The sequence below is a fragment of the Oryzias latipes genome, chromosome 17, assembly GCF_002234675.1.
Source record: "Oryzias latipes chromosome 17, ASM223467v1".
In the NCBI taxonomy this organism is placed as follows: Eukaryota; Metazoa; Chordata; class Actinopteri; order Beloniformes; family Adrianichthyidae; genus Oryzias; species Oryzias latipes.
The window spans coordinates 17,746,535-17,763,188 of record NC_019875.2 but is presented as its reverse complement, the minus strand read 5'-3'; the positions used below and the strand labels follow the sequence as shown (position 1 = coordinate 17,763,188).

General features: G+C 36.2%; 2 protein-coding genes across 3 annotated transcripts; one reads left to right on the top strand and one right to left on the bottom strand.

Moving 5' to 3' along the window:
- Positions 1–2,097: 2,097 nt before the first annotated feature.
- On the top strand, positions 2,098–15,334 carry LOC101162957 (putative leucine-rich repeat-containing protein DDB_G0290503). 2 transcript variants are annotated; one of them, XM_023965323.1, is made up of 45 exons: positions 2,098–2,115; positions 2,199–2,278; positions 2,363–2,433; positions 2,526–2,570; positions 2,662–2,686; positions 2,916–2,984; positions 3,072–3,161; positions 3,247–3,315; positions 3,409–3,504; positions 3,880–3,966; positions 4,049–4,144; positions 4,327–4,392; positions 4,485–4,574; positions 4,657–4,743; positions 4,820–4,906; positions 4,989–5,078; positions 5,177–5,248; positions 5,337–5,399; positions 5,488–5,550; positions 5,636–5,704; positions 5,798–5,884; positions 7,098–7,313; positions 8,807–8,893; positions 9,777–9,857; positions 9,964–10,032; positions 10,148–10,237; positions 10,455–10,544; positions 10,890–10,979; positions 11,164–11,226; positions 11,306–11,368; positions 11,456–11,524; positions 11,620–11,703; positions 11,916–12,002; positions 12,101–12,184; positions 12,262–12,330; positions 12,406–12,495; positions 12,574–12,663; positions 12,760–12,849; positions 12,943–13,032; positions 13,114–13,194; positions 13,326–13,388; positions 13,803–13,862; positions 13,952–14,098; positions 14,311–14,358; positions 14,593–15,334. In XM_023965323.1, the coding sequence occupies exons 2-45, from the start codon at positions 2,203–2,205 to the stop codon at positions 15,141–15,143; spliced, it is 4,050 nt and encodes a 1,349-aa protein (XP_023821091.1). In that variant the 5' UTR covers positions 2,098–2,115; positions 2,199–2,202; the 3' UTR covers positions 15,144–15,334. The 2 variants fall into 2 exon arrangements, with proteins under 2 accessions (XP_023821091.1, XP_023821092.1); XM_023965324.1 differs by lacking the exons at positions 2,098–2,115; positions 7,098–7,313 and having other exon boundaries at positions 2,159–2,278.
- Positions 15,335–15,341: 7 nt separating this feature from the next.
- Positions 15,342–16,544, bottom strand: c17h14orf119 (chromosome 17 C14orf119 homolog). Its single transcript, XM_004079040.4, has 2 exons — positions 15,780–16,544; positions 15,342–15,684 (listed from the first exon to the last, which is right to left on the bottom strand). The coding sequence occupies exons 1-2, from the start codon at positions 16,200–16,202 to the stop codon at positions 15,511–15,513; spliced, it is 597 nt and encodes a 198-aa protein (XP_004079088.1). The 5' UTR covers positions 16,203–16,544; the 3' UTR covers positions 15,342–15,510.
- Between the last annotated feature and the right edge of the window lie 110 nt (positions 16,545–16,654).

Sequence of the window (16,654 nt, the reverse complement as noted above, 5' to 3'; positions counted from 1 at the left end):
TAGTTCTGCCATTGTTAAAACGATTCTAAGTTGGTATAATAACTAAATGTAGTCAGAAACTGAGTAATACATAAGGAAATCATGACTAACCAGTCTCTGGCTTTAGATTACAAAAAAAGCCAGGACAAACATCTGTAAATGTTTAGAAGTAGCGCTATTTAAACATATATTTATTTTTATTTTTATGTAAGTTGGTCTTTAAATTCTCTTTTTTTCTTATTTTCCTGTTTCCATCTATTTGTAAAGAATAATCTTGTGTTAAGTGTATTATTGAGATGTGCTGAATTTTTGTACAATGCCAGCAGATGGCGCTGTTATGTATTTACAAACCAGCAATAAAAAGTTCACAATCAATTCTACTTTATGACACATGCCCTTTTTTTTCTTTCACCGTGGCCCTAATCCTCTTCCGTAGAAAGTAACGGTTTGTATAATATTAATAATTATAAATACATCAACTTGTCAGGTTCATACATAGCAATGTTTAACCTGTTCCCAAAAATATATCTTATTCTTTTCTGGTTTCTGGACTGTGGAGTTTAGTGCTTTCTTATCTTCACCGCAAATACAGCCGTTTATCTTAGTGTAGACACAGTTCTGGTACTATAAATCCATTAAAATTAACCCTGACATGTCTGATCAATTATTTACGAGCAACTTTGTTTATACTGGCAGAAGCTGTCGATGGGATCGTAAACCGAGCAGGAAAATGAAGAAACAGACTGAAAGAGTCTGTTGGTATGGTGAATTATGGGAAGTATGGGGGCTTGCTGACCTAATCTAGAACGTTATCTCCCAGATTGATCAAAACAAGTACATTAGGTTCACCATATATTCAAAAACTGACCAAAAGTGAACATGTGAGGTTAATGACATCAAAACATCACATTATTCTATTTGTAAAATCCTGAAAAAATTAGTCAATTTTCAGATTTTAATGTGAAAAAACAATTTTTTTATACATAAATTTCCTTTTTAGGATAATTCTTCCGTCTGCTTAAAGATTAAAGAGGGAGAAAAAGTTGATTTAAAAAAACAGTAATATTCAGGCAGTACTGAATATTATAGAATATCTGTTGCCCGTGGCCATTTCCAAATATGACATATAATTTCATTACTTGCCAGACTTCTATTTACATTCCCTCTAAACTTGTACTCAGTTAACCTTACTCTGTGGAGCAGAGGTAAGGTACACTTGCACTGTTCGGAAGTCAGCAGGTCTAAGGTCAAAGCATTTTTTTAATTTACTCTGTAAAATAGGTCTAAAGACAAAGCAGAATATAACAGCAACCCTTTAAAAATCCCACTCAAATATTAATCCTTTTTTTTATTTTTACTATTACTCTTTTTTTTACTATTACTCATTGCTGTGTGTAATACGAACATTACTTAAAAAATGTAGGCTATGTCAAATATAGTGTATTTAAAATGTGCTCAATGATTGGGAGTTTAAGGGGTTAAGAGCTTTATACTGATTGCATTTGATGTGTTATTTTAACTCAGCATTAAATAATTGTATAGCTTATCAATGTAATTAAATTGTTGTTAATTAATTAAAACATATTTTTGAAAGAAGTCCTGTCTATTCAGACGTTTGACATAGAGCTGTGTGTGTTTCTTTGGGTTCAGCTTAAATAGCATAATTTCATGTCTCAACTCTAGTTATTCTTATCTAAAATTAAAGCTTTCTGTTTACAAATTACTTTCTATTTAGAATAAGATTGTCTGTATGACTTGGTAGATTTAATATGTTGAAGTGAAAAATCTTTTTTTCTTTGGTGTTTTTCTATGATTTTATTTGCTTGCAGCATTTAATAGGTAATGATACCTATGTTTCTCTTTGTTGCTTTATTATTTTGGGCACAAACGTTTTTTTTAACACACCAAACTAAAAACAGTTGATAGCACAGTAATAAGTTTGTAAGTTGTTCTTTCTTTGGTCTCCTTTTTAATTTTTTTCCTAGTAGCACTTTGAACCGTGACAGAATCTGATGTTGCCTCAGTGTTTGCTCTGGATAAACTTGTTTTATTCACTAATACAGTAACACAAATGCTGAGTATACAGACTTGGTATTTCTTTTCCATTTGCTGTAAATTCAACTCCTCCGTTTACTGGTAAGGGGTGGGACTCTTAGCCATTGATCACTGAGTGACTTATAAAAAAAGAGAAGCTGAGTGACAAGTTCATGTTTAAGCAGAGCCATGGTTGGAACGTCTTCCTTCATTTGGGTTCTCCTCATTCTCACCGCCGTCTGTAAGACATCTGACCTCCGACATGGTAAGGAGCTTTTCTTTTGATCTACCTAAATTCAAATCTAAACAACAGTAACCCCATGTCTTTGTATTTATTTGCTATCATTAGTCTCAAATGTGCGAGATATATTTGAGAGTACGGGAAACCCTGAGGTGGATGAAGCCCTTTCAAAGATCCCAGTGAGTTCCCCAATAAACTTGACTTAAAAATGATTAGATGGCAGAGTAAAAACTGCCCCATGCATTTATTTTTTAAAATAAATTTGTCTCAGTTTGACTTAGGAGATATGACGGATCCGAGTCGCATCAACGTGACGGTATGTGAACTCCACCATTTTGCCAACAAGCTTTTAATTTGTAAAATCTTATAATATTTTGTCTTCATTTCTTGTTTATACTCATTTACAGAAAATAAAAATTCAGTTATGTACAGGTAAGTGTTTATTTAATTTCTTTATTTATACTGTTGCCCATTTAAGTACCAAAAATTCGTTTCCAAACAGCTGAAGCTGCAGACAGTAGCTTTTAGCACCTTTGCTTTTGGAAAAGTAAGCGCAGTACAAACGAAAACAGATGTTTAAACTGAAATAAGGTTAAAGAAAATACTAAAACGGCCCAAAAATGATTTTGTTTTTGTCCTTGTTCCATTCTTTCTTTGTCAGGTATGAAAGAAGCGCTGGCATCCATGAAGTTGGAGCTTGCGCAAACAACTCGCCGTTATAATGAGCTTGGTAAGCATGAACTCCTGGCGAGTTCAGTGTTTCGTTTATTTATCGATTTATTTTTTTGCTTTAACTGATATGATGCTTCTATCTCAGATGAAGAGACCTTGGGGCTGAGGAGAGAGGTCAGGAAGCTGCAAATGCGACTGTCCACATGCAGCTCGACGGCGTCGGCCATCGCTGGCTGTGAGATTGTGACCTCTTGCCGCACAAGTGGAACACATGGCACTTCAGAGCAGGAGCAAAACTGATTTCCCCATGTTTTTCACAGCCTACCAAGCCCAACTGCAGACTAAAATGAACCAGCTGTTGGATGTTATCGACAGTGAAACATTTCAAAGTGAGCAAAAGGGCTTAAAATCATTTGTTGTACTTTATTCGAGGTATTCTATCCTCCTAAACAACTTTATTGGTTTGTAAATGCCATTTCTAGTACTGAAGATCCTGGGTGTCACAAGGGAGGTACAAGTTTTGCAGAAGAAACTTCAACTTGCATCTAAAAATGCAACTGCTACCAGTGAGATAAAGGGTGAGTCTTTTCTTATGTATTTCTCTGAATGTCATGTTTAAGATTGACACACATTTAAACATATATGTTGTATAAATGAATAATTATTTTCTGATGGTGGTTTAAATTAAACCAAGTTGTGACTGATTAACAAAATGATCAACTTTTACATTTAAAACGAACGCAAAAAAAAATTCTGGTGGAAAAGTTGCTCTTAAGAAAAATTGCTTTGCAGATTTGATGTATACGTACTGCATCTTGTAAGCAAAGATCCTTTTAACTCTAACCAATTTTTTTTTAAATCTCTGCTTAGTCAGACTTATATATATATATATATATATATATATATATATATAATTAGAAAGGAAGCTTAAGCAGTTTGTCATTTGCAAACAGCCCTGCAGCGAGAGGTTCAAGAAAAGGCTACAGAGCTGAACTCAAAGAGAGAGCCATTTGAAAACAGCCACCCTAATGCTGCACTTAGTAAGTGATTTTCTCTTTTTTTTAATTTAGGAGGTTTAGGGGCAGCCAAACAACAATAGATGTTCATCCTTTTTCCGTCCAGTTCTACAGATAATCTCACTGCAAAGCCAGATCTGGGATTTACACCAGACTGAGTCAAAGGGGGAAGCTGTTGATCAGTCAGACTCGAGGATTCTGGGTAAATTTTGGTCACTTTGACAGATTAAACTAAACAAGATTTTTTTTTTTGTAAATGAACAGTTAAAAAGTAAAATATAAATAATAACGTTAAAATCTTTTGTCATTAGCGTGCCATGAGTAGAAATGTAACTGTCTGATGGATGACACAATACTTATTTGAACTCTTGTATAATTGATCAGTTCTACAAGAACAGCTCAACGGGAAGATCAGGGAGTTGCAAAGCAAAGAGGAGACCATCTCAGCTGGTCAGGGAAACAATTTCAAAGCCTCAAAACCTTTTTTTTTTAAGTCAGTTCAATGTGAGACCTTTCTTAAACTGTTTTCTTTGTTCATGCAGTGCTAGAAATGCTCTCAGTGCACAGTAAGATCACACAGATCCAGAAAACGATCCGGGTCCTTACAGAAGAATCCAAGAACAGGAATGCAGGTGAGTGCTGGAATGTCTGACCCATTTATGAGATGAAATTCAAGCCCTGAACTGTTGGTGCAATTCCTGCTTGTGCTATTAGCTTTTCTTTTGCAATGGAGACAAAAGGGTGAGTTGCTGACAAAGAAGATTTCCCAACTGGCTAATGATGTAGATAACCAAGAACTGAGTAAGTGTCAACACTTTATTTGTTGTTGTCGCTGTGCATTTACATCATCCTTAACCTGATACGCTCTTTTCTTCAGCCAAAGAAATTCTCCGGCTGCAGAATGAGTTGAGTCAACTGGCCAAGTTGCAAAAGGATAAAGAGAGCCTGGAAGCCCAACTCAAAGGTGGAAAAACACAACAAAACAGTTTGCTGCTGTTTGTCCTGCAAAGGTAAACAAGTGCTGATATTTTGGATTTATATTTTAGCTAAAATAGATGAGATGGAGGCAGAGAAGTCACGGGAGGAAGCGCTGCAGAAAAAGCTGGAGCAGACAGACTATGCTACATCCCAGCTGAGTGAGTACAGGAAGCCATTTTTGCCCTTACCTTCGACTTAGACAACATTTAACGTCCAAAAAAACTCAACAACAAATGTTTTTCCTCATGTTGGCCAGTCTTCAAGATCATTAGCGTCATGGAAGAGCTGAGACAACAGCGAATTGTGGCACCGACAGGTGAAACTCAGGGTGAGTTCACCTTTGTTTCCAACAGAATCAAAAATCAGTCTATTTTGGAATTTAGTGGTGATTCTGCATATTTTGTGTTTTAAATCAGATATTTTAACGTTGCTTCAAACCTATAAAAGAGACTATGCTGAAGCTAAGACTGAAATAAAGGGTGAGTCCTCACATGTTTTTGTTTTTCTTAGCACAATTTCTGCAAAAAAAGGTTTTTATAATCCGGTGTCCACTTTTTTATCACATAGATCTGAAGGAAAAACTAGAGAGAACGCAAGAGGAGTGTTCAGGACTTCAAGAAAAACATGATAGTGAGCCACACGAGTTTAACCCGAGTTTACTGATACCTTGTTTTTTTTTCTTATATGATTTCAAGATGATTCTGTTTTGCAACAGAGTTGAAGACAGAGCTTGCGCAGAAGATCATGAAACTCAACAGAACGGAGGATTCCAAAGCCGCTCTCAGTGAGTCCGGCTCGAGAGCTGTATTTTTTTACGAGACTACATTTATGTTTCTTCCAATATGAATTTTACAGTAACGTTTGTTTCTTCTGTTAGTTCTGAACGTGATCAACCTGCATGCAGAGATAAAGGCTTTGAGGGAGCAGATCTCAAAGTCAAAAAGTGGATCAGAAACCAGTCAACGTGAGTAACACTACTCATAACGGATGATAAACACTCCAATGAACACCACCAAAACCTTCTTTGATGACCAGTCCTTCCAGAAGCAACGAAGGTCAAGTGTATTTCTGAAAAGCATCACAGTGGTTCAGTGAGGGTGTGAGGAATATTTACCTTGATCATTTTTTTTATCTCTTTCATTTAACATTTACATAAATGTGTCCCTTTCTAATTAAAAAGGCCCAATATAGTATTTCTATATACAAATATATTTGATGAATGAAAAAACATATTGCAACAAAAGCATAGATTAAAGGTCCTCTTGGACTTCTGAGGTCTTTTGGGAGTTTTCTGTTTAAAACGTTCATTCAGCATTGACTTTTACTCTCATGACAGGCCAACTCCAACGTTTTTGGTGTTTTTAACATGATCTTGTAGCATTTTTTCACAATGGAAGACATATATAAAATGATTTAAGATTAGACCTGCATTTCTGAGTACTTTTTTTTTAATTAAAATCGTGATGGTTTAGGAGCCGTTTGAGAAAGCTCAGGTTTGTGACCCAGCAAATGCGATGGATGGGCCAAAGTCTTGCTGCTCCACCTCAATTCTAAAGCATCCACTTACAGACAAGTAGATCCTCTTCATTTTCCTCGTCTGAGCTGGCATCTGGCTCAAAACTGTGTAGCTGGATAGCTCCAATATTGCTTTTTGTTTGTTTCTTTTGCCACGCTAATGTTAGCTTGGGATGTTGAGGGGCTGTAATATAGCGGAAGAGATTGTAAACAAAGGAATGATAGGATATCATTGTAGGGTTACTTCAGTCCCAGCCTCAACTCAGAGGCAAATTTCTGATGAACTCTTGCTGCTCTGCAGAAAATATGTCTCAAAAAACGACACAGGTCTTTTGATTTTAATCTTAAAAGCTGCATAATCATAAGTAAAAGACCACTGGCAACGATTTTGATAGTGATAAAATGTAGTTAGAGTTGGGTTTTTGTAACTGTGTGACCTTTCTCAAAATTCTAATCGGAGTGATAGCCGGTTTCAAACTCCCCCACTGCTAGCATGAGATCCCAGAATGCCTTCTCAGGTCTTAGTACCCCCTTTCCCACTGGAGAGAGTGGCGCATGAGGCTGTAGCCTTCTTGTCGTCCTGCATCTGGAAATGTTTGCAAGCACTTTTCCAGATGTTCATTGACTCCGGCTCATTCTTGGCTTCTGTTCCGTTGGTCCAGACTCCCCCGTTCTTGTCCCTCGCAGGCAGATTTACTGGCTTCAGTCAAGAAGCGGCAAAAACATTTCCAGCCCGCTGTTAATGAGACGCAAACCCCAAGATCTTAACGACGAACCGCAACTGCATCCAATAAAGGCCCCATTATTTGAAAAGACGACTTTTGGGCTGAATGACCGCTTTCTTCCAGGGGAGCAGGATGGGATAATGATGAGAAAAGGTGAGCACAGAGGCAAAGCATTTTCCACTTGTTACCTCACCACACGTTTCTGGAACGGGAGAAAGCCCAACATCAATCTTCAAAAGATGTCTTTGAGCTTAAATTGCTTTCTCATTTGCCTTTGTAATCTAGTCACAACCTGCTTACAGGAGATTTGAGTTTTGATTTTATTTTCACCAGGTAACTAAACTGCACTGTGCAAGTGATGTTGTCCTGGTGATAAAGGGCCCCTATGAGCTTAGCATTGAACTTTCTGATAATTAGATCTCAGATCATTTTGTGGTACTGGTGAAATCTTCTCTGCAGCAGCTGTTGACTGCAGAAGAGGTCAGAAATTAGTACAGGCCTGGAAATTGTCTTTCTCATGTTCTACAAACTCTGATGCTTCTCCTGTTTCCATCCACCTACGGTTACTATTTTTTCTCACAGCATTGTGCGGAAATTGAATGCTGGGCTCAGATCATTTCAGTTATTTTTATTTTGCATGATCCTTGTAATTTGCTTTGATTGTCTTAGGTTTTGTGTAAAGTTTAGTTCTGTAACAATTTTGAATTGACAAGTTACACCTTTTTTTGTCCTAAACTATTAATCATGGGCAGTGATCTGCAAACTGAAGCTCAGGACCCACATGTGGCTCTTTTATCCTTTCATTGTGGCTTTGAAGGAAAACGCTACCAATTTGGATTAAATTGTGATTTTTTTAAATTTGTTTTATAAATGTGGTCACCCATGTTTAGATTTTCAATACGTGTCAAGTTGCTGTTCAGAGATAAAGTTCTTGAATTATATAAAAGTATAACATAATTTACATGCACAGACTTTTAAAAACAATTTTAATCTACGTCATTGTCATTTTTTTAATGAAGTAAAAGGATGAAGGTATAGCAAAATGATCACAATGAAAAAATGTGTTTGACTTTGCTATCTTGCCTTTTAATTATAATGAATCTGCTGCAACTAGGATGTTATTATATTTTGAAAGAACTTTTATACTAAAGTAGGTCTTTGTGGCTCTCTTTGGGTTTTAGTCAGTAAGAAATTGGACCAAATTATTTTCTTTAAGCATTGAAAATTGCAGAACTCGGATCTAAAATCACAAAAAAAGTTCTGTTAAAACTCTGTTAGTCTAATATGTCATGATCTGTCATAATCACCTGTCAGGGATTAGATAGATTTTTAGTCTTTTTTATTTTATGTTTTCTATTTTTCCTTGTTTTACTGTTAACTTTTACCATAAATGGATGTTTTTTATCTACTTATATAATCTTAATCAGTTCTCAATTTTATCAGTAAACACACTTTGGTCTGTGGTTGGCAAAGTGTTTAAATGAACTTTACTGTAATTGATTATGTCAACATAAACTTTATCAATTAAATCTTTCCAGTTCATATGCTTTTTTTTTGCAAAAGGAGACATTTGTAATATGTTCATTTTTTCATAAAGATCTCTTACTTTCAGAGGTTAAAGCTACATTTTCCATCTTCCTCCACAGAGCTGATGAGACAGTTGGAGCAGAAACAAGAAGAGCTGAACCTCAAGACTGCAGAGATCCAGAGACTGATTTCTAATCCACAAACGAGTATGTGAAAAGCTAAATTAGCCTTTTTAACATAACGACATGGATTTTTTTCATCAAAGATCAAATATAATCATTCTGTATAATGAGTTATTCACTTTGCAGCCTTTGAAAAGCATGGAATTTATCATGCTTTAACTGCATGAGGTGTTTACGTTCTTTCTGTGCACGTCAGGGTTTTTTTCAGAAGCTGAAATGAGCTTTAGCATACAGGTTTTTACATAGATTTATTTGTCCAATCCTCCTTTTCATAATTAGTCTGCTTATTCCATAGTAAGTTTTACTCAGCATGGCCTGTTAACAAAACCTTTCAGATCAAAAGGGAAAAGTAAGACTAGTTGATTATTTGCACTGTTGTAATGTATGTTCTTCTGCTTAGAATAATATATTTTCTTATTTTTGTTTAATCAAAAATATTTTCGACACATTTTTGTCATGGTGTTTGCCTCTGCTTTGTGTCCAGTCCTCTTAGTCTTTTAATCAAGAATCAATTTGACCCACTATTGTATTAAAAAATAGAAAAATGTTTTTGTTATTTTTTTAGAACTTTGGGGAGTTCTTTGTTTAGACTAATTTGGAGTCTCAGGTGTGCTATAAATCAAAGTAGGGCTGGATCTTAGTGAACGAGTGTTTAACTTCAGTTGGTTGCAGTACCTATCATCAACAATAGGTTTCAGTGTTGCATTTTTTTTTCTCAATATAAAATCTCTCACAAAATCATGGTGGTAGGTTTAAAGGCTGTCATCTTTACTTGGTTTATAAAGACATAGACATATTAGACATACTTAGACATACTTTCACAAAATGTTAAATGTTTAACAAGTTGGTGGGTGGGTATTACGTTGAGTAACCCTTAACCTGATTGAAAAATCCTTTTTCTTTTCAGTTTTAGAAATTATTGATCTGCAGAATAAAATCTGGGATCTTGAGAAAAAGAACACCAATTGGACAAATAAGGAGCTACAAGGTATTCATTGCTAGATGCTGTTTCTTTTTTTAACAGCAGGTAAACAGAATTATTTAAACCCAATTATCAATTATTGTAATTAACCAAGTGTGATTTTTATCTACAGCTTTGAAAAAAAGGCTGGATTCTTTAGTGAATGAAATAGACAGTAATGGTGAAGATAACACATTACAGGGTGAGTACAAACAGCTGTGAGCATGAAGATCACCAGACAGACCTTTGGGGAATCAAATTCATCTTGCAGGTAGAATCCATTATTCCATTAAGCTTGTTCTTTTCTGTTTTTTTAGTACTAAAAATTCTGACACTGCAGAGTCAGGTGGAGTATCTACAGAACCAACTGTCCAATCTCGAGATAACACACGATTCCACACAAACTCGTAAGCCATTCAAACTAACTTTTAGTGCCATAACACGAAAGAAAAGCCACCCAAGTTGAAAATATCAAATCATAAAGAGTTTCAGTTGCTTCTAGCTTGAAACTGAATTTGAAAAAAAAAAAAAGGTTGACAGGTGTGTTAACACACAGATAATAACAAACTGTTGTTATTACTGTTGATGGTTCATTTTGGGATCTCTAAACGTCTTTTGTGACAGAACTTCAAAATGAGTTAGCAGCCAAGGAGAACGAGCTGAAGCGTTACATCCATGAAGTGATGGAGAAAAACCAGACAAATGGAAAACTTAGTAAGTAAAAAACTGCATCTAAAACTTTCTTGGAAAAATATTTAAACCATAAAAAAATTGTAAAACAAGTTTCATTTAAAACAAATTTAAAAAAAAAATCCATTTAATTTGTGTTTAATGCTGTTGCAAACACTTTAATAGTTATTTAGTTAATCTTTTGTCTGTATCTTCCTAATTTCAAGCCAAGTATAAACATTTCAGCTGTTTTTAAGTCATTTGTCTTTAATGAATAAAAAAAAGTGTGCTTTAAAATATGATATGACAACATATTTGACGTAAAATTAAAGGTAAAGATTATATCTGCAGTACTTTTTCCACCCTGGTTGAATATTTTTCTTTTTTCAGTTTTGAGCATCACTGAACTCCAAATTAAACTCAAAGACATTGAAAAACAAAAGGAAAAAGAGGATAATACAAGTGCTGCAACAATATCCAGTGAGTTTCACTCATCCTCTTTTCCTCTATCCAAACCCACCAAGCAACTGCTGCCCCACACAAAAACTCCCACATTTCCTATTTCAAACAAATAAAAGATATTGTTTCTTAAAGTATTTGTGTGTCTGCTTGTGCACTAGATGTCCTGGAAAGAATCCTAAAGCAACTTTACTTTTATTTACAGAGCTGACGAACCAGCTGAAGCTCCAAGAAGAGGAAAACAATCGTAATAAAGCTTTCATTATGAGTAGGTTTTGTCATTATACTTTCAAGTTTTTGGGATGAGTCATTTCAAATCTGATGATCAACAAGATATTTCTTTTTAGCTCTGCAGAACAAGATAACCCAGACAGAAACCCAATGTTCTGAATATGAACAGAAAATTAAAGGTAAAAGTTGACCCGGTTAGTACGCACAATTCTTTCTAGACACAGGAAGTATTCTTTAACAAACATTTGAATCATGCGTTACTGCAGATCTGCAGAGTGACATAAATACCAAACTTAAGGAACTTAAAAGCAAATCGGACACCGTTAGTTCACTTGGTGAGTGCTGAAAATGGAGGAGTGGAGGTGGATGAATGGGCTACACCCCAGGAGAGACCTCTGAACATTCAATTCCATTCTTTTCATTCTTGCAGTTCTTCAAATTTCTACATTAAGTGTGGAAGTGGAACAGCTGGGAAAGCAACTTCAGAACTCTGTGTCCAAATCTAAAGTGGAAGGTGAGAAGATTTAAGAGCTAGATGCAGAGCAAAAGATGTTTGTTTGTTTTTTTCTTTCAACCCCTTTCCTTCAGCGGATTTTTACACTAGACTTGGACAAAAAATGTCCAGCGATGACTCCATTTTTTAAAAACTGCACAAAAAATACAGTTTGATGCTGATTGTCTTTGTTTCGAAGGCAGAAAAACTGAGGAAACCTGTGTTTTTTCCAGAGCTAACGGCTATAATAGAGGAAAAGAACAAAGAACTGGAGCAAAAAGCTGGAGAACTTAAAGAAAGGAGTCCTGAAGCACAAAAACGTGAGGCCAACCAAAACAAAATGTCTCAACGAATTCAGAATCCATGAAGTTTATGTTCTTTAGTGATGGAACGGAAATTCAAAGTGTTTATCTTTCAGTCCTCAGGATCATTGCTGTGCAAGTGGAGATAGAACGATTGGTGAACGTAGGAGCAAATAACACCAATGCTAATCAGATAAAAGGTAAAAAAACAAAAAAAACAACATTAATTTAAAACATTTATTTAAAAAAAAGGTAAATATTTTATTTTTGTCTATAGTTCTCAAAAAAGAACTCTCTACTTTGATTAACGGAATTGAAGATAAAACCAGTGAAAACACAAAACTGGGTTAGTATGATGGAAAATAATTTGGACTCTTCATTTTTGAATTCCTGATACAAACATTCCTTTTGTTCCCTGAAGTGTTTCAGATCTTGTCTCAACAAGATGAAATATCATTGCTGAAGAAAGAGAAAGTGCAGCAGCTGGAGGAAAAAGCCAAGCTAATTAAAGGTGGGATGCAGTAGGAAATCAACAGTTCCACCCTCACACAGACACAACCACACACATCTTATGTTCATCTCTTTTAAGATCTGGAAGATGAACGGGACAACATCAAGAAGCAAATCGAGGAAAAAACCCAGCTGCTAAACTCCAATGATATGAGGATTGCCAATTTTTGTAAGAGTCTGTCTACGTTGTTTAAAACAACAAAATAAGTTACTAAAAATCATTCAAAACTTTTGTTTTAACTGATCTGTTCTGTTGTTTTTACAGCTCATCAGATTATGGAACTGTATAAGAAAATCCAGCCACTGGAGGATGAGATATCAGACCTGAAAGAAACTTACACTGAAAAACTTGCAGGTAAAAAAACAACACACGTTATACATGTCAATATGCGCCTGCCTAAATATTGTTTTTATTGATTCATTTCTCGGGTTTCCAAATCCTTTTCAGAGCTTACAAACAGGCTCAATGTTACACAGAAGGAGCTCCAACAAAGTGAACAACTTCTGAAACAATCAGACTCCAAGAACTATGAACTAAGTATGAACACTTATCATTGAGGAATCCCAGCTTCTGTCTTCTATGACACAATGACACCCTGAATGTTTGTGTACCCGCTAGTAATGAAAATTACTGAACTGAGGAGCCAACTAAAAGAAGCTAAAGAAAAAGGATCCAAAGACGCTGAGAAAGATATTGCAGGTTTGATTCTCTTTAATACTTACATTAAAACCTTAAAGATGTTTTAAAAACGGTGCCGTCTACAGGATGAATAAACAAAAGCCATGATGGTTTTAATCCAGTCACTGACATGTTTTTCCTTTATTTCTCAGAGCTGGAGGAAAAAGTCCAATTTCACCAAAAAGAAAATGCAAAACTTGAAAATGCTAACAAAAGTATGTTTCATTCATGCACATACTCTTGCACTCAACTAATCTCATTTTAGAAAAGTTTGGAGAATTGTTTAGTAATTTATCCGCTCAACTATAATTCTACTTTTTTTTAACAATCAGTATTTACGTTTAAGTACATGTATCCGCTATTTAAATTTAAATCCAGGTTGGGTTTATATGTTTTTTTTTAAGTTCATCTCGTATTTTAAAAAGCTCCCTTGCTGTTTTTAATTAAATATTTTTTATTTCACCAATGCAAGTTTTACTTTTGTTAAATTGAACTCTTTTTTGATAATCAAGCTTAGTTGATTTAGGTATAGAATTTTTAAAAAATCAATATTACATTAATATACAATCATTAATTAGGTTAATAATAATTAACCCAGATACACTAAGTTAGTTTAAATCTTCTTTCAGACTTAAAGCAGCAAATGGAAGAACTGAAGGAGTGCTGTACTGTCAACACCAAATGCGAAGGTGACACCCTTGTTTTCTCTGCACATACATACGAAGACCTCACGCAAATTCAGCCATTCGGCATTAAAATCAAACATTTGATCAAACAGATCTCCAGAAAAAACTGCAGCAGAGCCAAGAAGATGCCGATCGCCTCCTGCAGCAGCTGGAAGAGAAAGATGGCGCCCTCAAACGCCTCCAGCAGAACTTTGAAGAACAGAACGAACAGAAAGTCAAACTCCAGGAAGACCACGACAGTATGTGGAAAATGGATAAATACCCACAAACACACAGCAGCTGAGTTTTCTGTAGAACTGGAAAGAGACTTTTGTGCTCTTTGAATCGTTGTGCTGCTTTTTTTGTCGCAAATGGGCAAAAGCAAAACCAAATTGGGGATATGTTTAGTGTTACGATCAGCATTACTCAGGATGTAGTCCGATATAAATAAAATCTTCTTCCTCTTTCTCAGATCTTCTGAAGAGACTTGTAGATTTGGATGAAAAGACCATCTATGCCAGTGAGTCACAAAATACATTTTTAATGATGTCTTTCAATCTGAAGAATCTTTGATACCTGATTTTAGTAATAGCTACTCAAACCTTTACGAATTCAAACTGTAAATTATTATTACAAAGCCATAGAAAAAATGCTTAGTTATACTTGAACATTTTGATTCATTAGAAGAAATGAAAACCTTTGGAAAATTGTAATTTTGCTAATGTTTGAACAAATGTGCATCTTTTGTTGACAGCTAAATTGACCTTGGATCCAAACACTGCACACCCAAGAGTGGATCTGTCTGCAGATAGAACAGAGATGTTCACCCTTCCAGAAATAGCTCCAGTTCAAGACAACCCCGGCAGATATGACACGGCTCTTGCTGTCCTGGGAAGCACCGGCTTCAACAAAGGCAAAAATTATTGGGAGGTGTCTGTGGCCGGGAAGTCGTGCTACCACCTTGGGATGGCCAGTGAATCTGCTCCAAGAAAGGGATCGCTATCGTTCAGGCCAAGGAATGGCTTTTGGACAATAGTCCTGAACAAACAGGGTCAGCTCAAATCTATCGATCAAAGAATCACCACAATTCCGATTGAGGTTCACCCCCTCAGAATTGGTGTCTTATTGGATTACGAAAAGGGGGTCATTTCTTTTTTTGACGCTGGTTCCAGATCTCATTTGTACTCTTTTACGGGTCAGGCGTTTACAGACAAAATCTACCCGTTTCTCAATTACTGTGTTGAGGATTCTACAAATCCAATAGTTATGCTTTCCCCTGGCTCCACTGACTGGATCAAGTCATAAGCACATATATCAATAAAAAAAATTCAAATAAGAATCAATTGACTAGAGGAATTTAACCATTAATCTGTAATAGCTGCTGTTCTTTTTAAAACATGAAATCAAATGTACAATCCCATTTCTCTGTCATTGTGTTACATGCAAACTTGACATTCTGTGATGTTTTCTCTGCAATAAAACATGTTTATTTCACACCAGAGGCATTATTAGGTCTTTATTTATTTATTTTATTCATCAAAAAAGTACACTTTAGAATGAAGGTTTTCTGAAAGTGTAGAGATCTCAGTAAAAAATTGTTTTAGCTGAACAAACTGTAGTAAGTTAACAGGGGGGAAATTAATATGAAAAAGTTTTTTTTTTTAAACACAGCTCAGTCTCTTCCTGCTGTGCCAGCAACACTTTTGTAAAAGAGGGCGACAAAAGTTGGGTCGTGCTCCTCCAGCATGTGCAGAAAGTGATTCCTCTCCTCCTCTCTCCATGACTCAAACCACTGGGTCCAGAGGCGCAGCTGGCATTCAAAGATGTTTGGCAGCTTATCCTGAACCTGTTGGAGAATCATAAGAAAGGGTTTAATGCAGCAAAGATCACACACACACACACCCAAAAAAAATTGCATCTATTTTTAAGTGGTGCAAGTACCTGAAGAGTACTGAGGGAATCTAGCAAGGTGCACACTTTTCCCGGCACAGCTTTGCCAAGAAGATCCTGCAGGAACCTTTCTCTCTGGGAGGAGCTCCAGCCCTGGAACCAGCTCAGGACGCAGCGCTGCTCCTGTAGGGTCACATAGGAGATGGGCTCTGGGGGATCTTGGACATGATCTGAGCTCTGAGCGGCACAGGACAGGTTCTCCAAGCGGAGAGGGCTGGCTCCAGCACGTGGAGCTGATGGAAAGTCGTATGAAGGGCTAGGACTCGGAGTGGAGAGACCAGCTCCACTTGTTAGGGTATAGAAGACACCTGGTCCGTTTGGGGGATTACAGGTGCTGTTGGAAGGAACAAAACTCTGGATCTCAGCGGGCTGCTGTGGATGTGACCCTTGGTTGACTTGATTAAACCACGACATCTCTGAATAGAAGTTGGTGGTCCCCGCACTCTGTTGCCCCTCTGCAAAATTGCAGCAGCAAAAAATCCTCGAACCTCTAACATTTACACATAACTTAATTCAGACACGCGCTACTTTAAAAACGGCAGGATTTGATGAAATATCTGAGCATGTGACGTGATACGTCTTCACTTTCATAAACTGTAACGACGTAATTCAGCAAATAAAACGCCAAAAAAGACCGGACTCTGCAGAAATCATAGATGCTAGCTAGGAGCTAACAAAATATTGACAGGAAGTGACGTAGTTTTCCGGTGTGGAAAGTATTAATTAAACGCTATTAAAAAATATTTAGAATATGCGTAGGTGGAACTAATGAGTACGACCATCATTCTTGTATATTTGGATCTTTGGTATTTTCATTTCACATTTTCTAGTTTGAATGTTTGGTTTGGGGGAAGTCGACAGCGATG